The sequence below is a fragment of the Sinocyclocheilus grahami genome, unplaced genomic scaffold (genome assembly GCF_001515645.1).
Source record: "Sinocyclocheilus grahami isolate Dianchi unplaced genomic scaffold, SAMN03320097.WGS_v1.1 scaffold1913.1, whole genome shotgun sequence".
NCBI classification, from domain to species: domain Eukaryota; kingdom Metazoa; phylum Chordata; class Actinopteri; order Cypriniformes; family Cyprinidae; genus Sinocyclocheilus; species Sinocyclocheilus grahami.
The window spans coordinates 33,787-35,707 of NW_015507092.1; the positions used below are offsets into that span (position 1 = coordinate 33,787).

Consider the following 1,921-nt stretch of genomic DNA (forward strand, 5'->3'; position numbering starts at 1 on the left):
ACACAGACACACACAGACACACACAGACAGACAGACAGACACACACACACACACACACACACACACACACACACACACATCAGTGCATCTGCATCAGAGGTAGCAACAAATCTTTTCTTCTGTATTCTGACAGATTATCAAAAAAGATGTAATGCAGGGATTGGTTCTATGCATCAGTTGTTGATTTGTGGGCGTGGCTCTGTATGCAGATGTACTTGAGGGGCGGAGTTTAAGAGCACTATATGATTGGAGAATCCTGACACGACATTATTAAACAAATACATGAATTAATCATTCACAGTCAGACCAATAACATGCATTTAATTGGATGCTGATATTTTTTAAATTAAAATAAAACACAAAAAGTCCAAAATACAAAGTTCTCTCAAATTTTGCACAGACAAGCTCTAGAGAACTCACTGGCTTTCATCCTGCAGCTCCTGATCGGCCTCCGCAGCAGAAGACTCCACGTCCAGACTGCAGTCGCTGCCCGCTCCGGACGCACAACACGGACTGTCTGGAGTGAGAACGTCCCCGCTGACACACACACACACACACTCACACAGTCAGTCTGTCTGTCTGCTGTAACGCTGCTGTTCTTATAAGTGCACTGAGTCTGTGAAATGTTCTAGATTTACTTGATTCGTCCTTCCAGCATCTGAATGTGGCGCTCTTTCTCATCCAGTGTTTTCTTTAAGCAGTTTATCTCTCGCTGTTTATCAAGAAGTTCCTTCTGAAGCCTGTAGTTACACTCCTCCAGAGTCTCACAGAACGCCTGATGGACAGACAGACATAACTCTCGTTTCTCGAGTCCTGTGCTGCTTTTCAAATCCTCATTTGCACTTTTATTAACTCTGTCTTAACATTTTTATTTTCTACATCTATCCCTAATGCCAGCTTTATTACAGTCATTGGCCGGGTTTACAGTCATGTGACCCCACATTAAAGGATTGTGGGTAATCAGTAAGATGAGTTAAAGGGTCATGAAACCTATTTTAGCACCAGTTGCATCAAACATTGTTAACAGTGTCTTCTGTGATGTGCATCTCCCTTATGATCTCAGAAAGTGCAGTTTAATGTTTGGTGTTCGTATTTCACAAGCTGACGACTCACCCGACTCTCCTCCAGACTGTCAAACGGGCCGGGAGGATCATCCAGACACAAGAACTCCCGAACCGCCACACTGAGGAACAATACGATCCATCACACACATACTTCAGTCAGCTTAGTCAATTAAAGCGTTACAAATGCTAGACTGAGCAGTGAATCCTGCGCTCACCAGTTGGCGATGTCTTTGTGTGCCACGAGGTTCTGGAGGAAGGCCTGCAGGCCCAGCTGTCTGTCCTCCAAGAACTCCGTCTCATAGTTGTCTTTGAACCAGCGCTTCGGAGGAAGAGACAGTCTGAACCCCGGAAACATCTCCTTCAGCTGCAGACAGAGAGACATCAGCTGAGCACTGGAGCTGCTTCTAAACACACTCCAACACACACACACACACACACACACACACACACACACACACACACACACACACTGTCACACACACTGTCACACACACACACTGTCACACACACACACACTGTCACACACTCTCACACACACACACACACACCGTCTCACACACACACACACACACACCGTCTCACACACACCGTCTCACACACAGACACTCTCACAGACACTCTCACAGACACACACCGTCTCACACACAGACACACACCGTCTCACACACAGACACACACCGTCTCACACACAGACACTCTCACTCTCACACACACCGTCTCACACACACACTCTCTCACTCTCACACACACCGTCTCACACACACACACACACACACACACACACACACACACACACACACACACACACACACACACACACACACACACACACTCACACACACACACACGACACCCGC

The 1,921-nt window shown here is 46.7% G+C and overlaps 1 protein-coding gene across 5 annotated transcripts in view; it reads right to left on the reverse strand.

The window, feature by feature from the left end:
- Positions 1 to 1,921, reverse strand: part of snx16 (sorting nexin 16) — an 8,429-nt gene that overhangs the window by 3,023 nt on the left and 3,485 nt on the right. For all 5 annotated transcript variants that reach the window (XM_016259724.1, XM_016259721.1, XM_016259719.1 and 2 more), the window contains exons 4-7: positions 1,280 to 1,428; positions 1,114 to 1,183; positions 639 to 775; positions 421 to 537 (exon numbers count right to left, since the gene is read on the reverse strand). In XM_016259724.1, the coding sequence (XP_016115210.1) occupies positions 421 to 537; positions 639 to 775; positions 1,114 to 1,183; positions 1,280 to 1,428 (473 nt within the window). The remainder of the gene's footprint in view (positions 1 to 420; positions 538 to 638; positions 776 to 1,113; positions 1,184 to 1,279; positions 1,429 to 1,921) is intronic.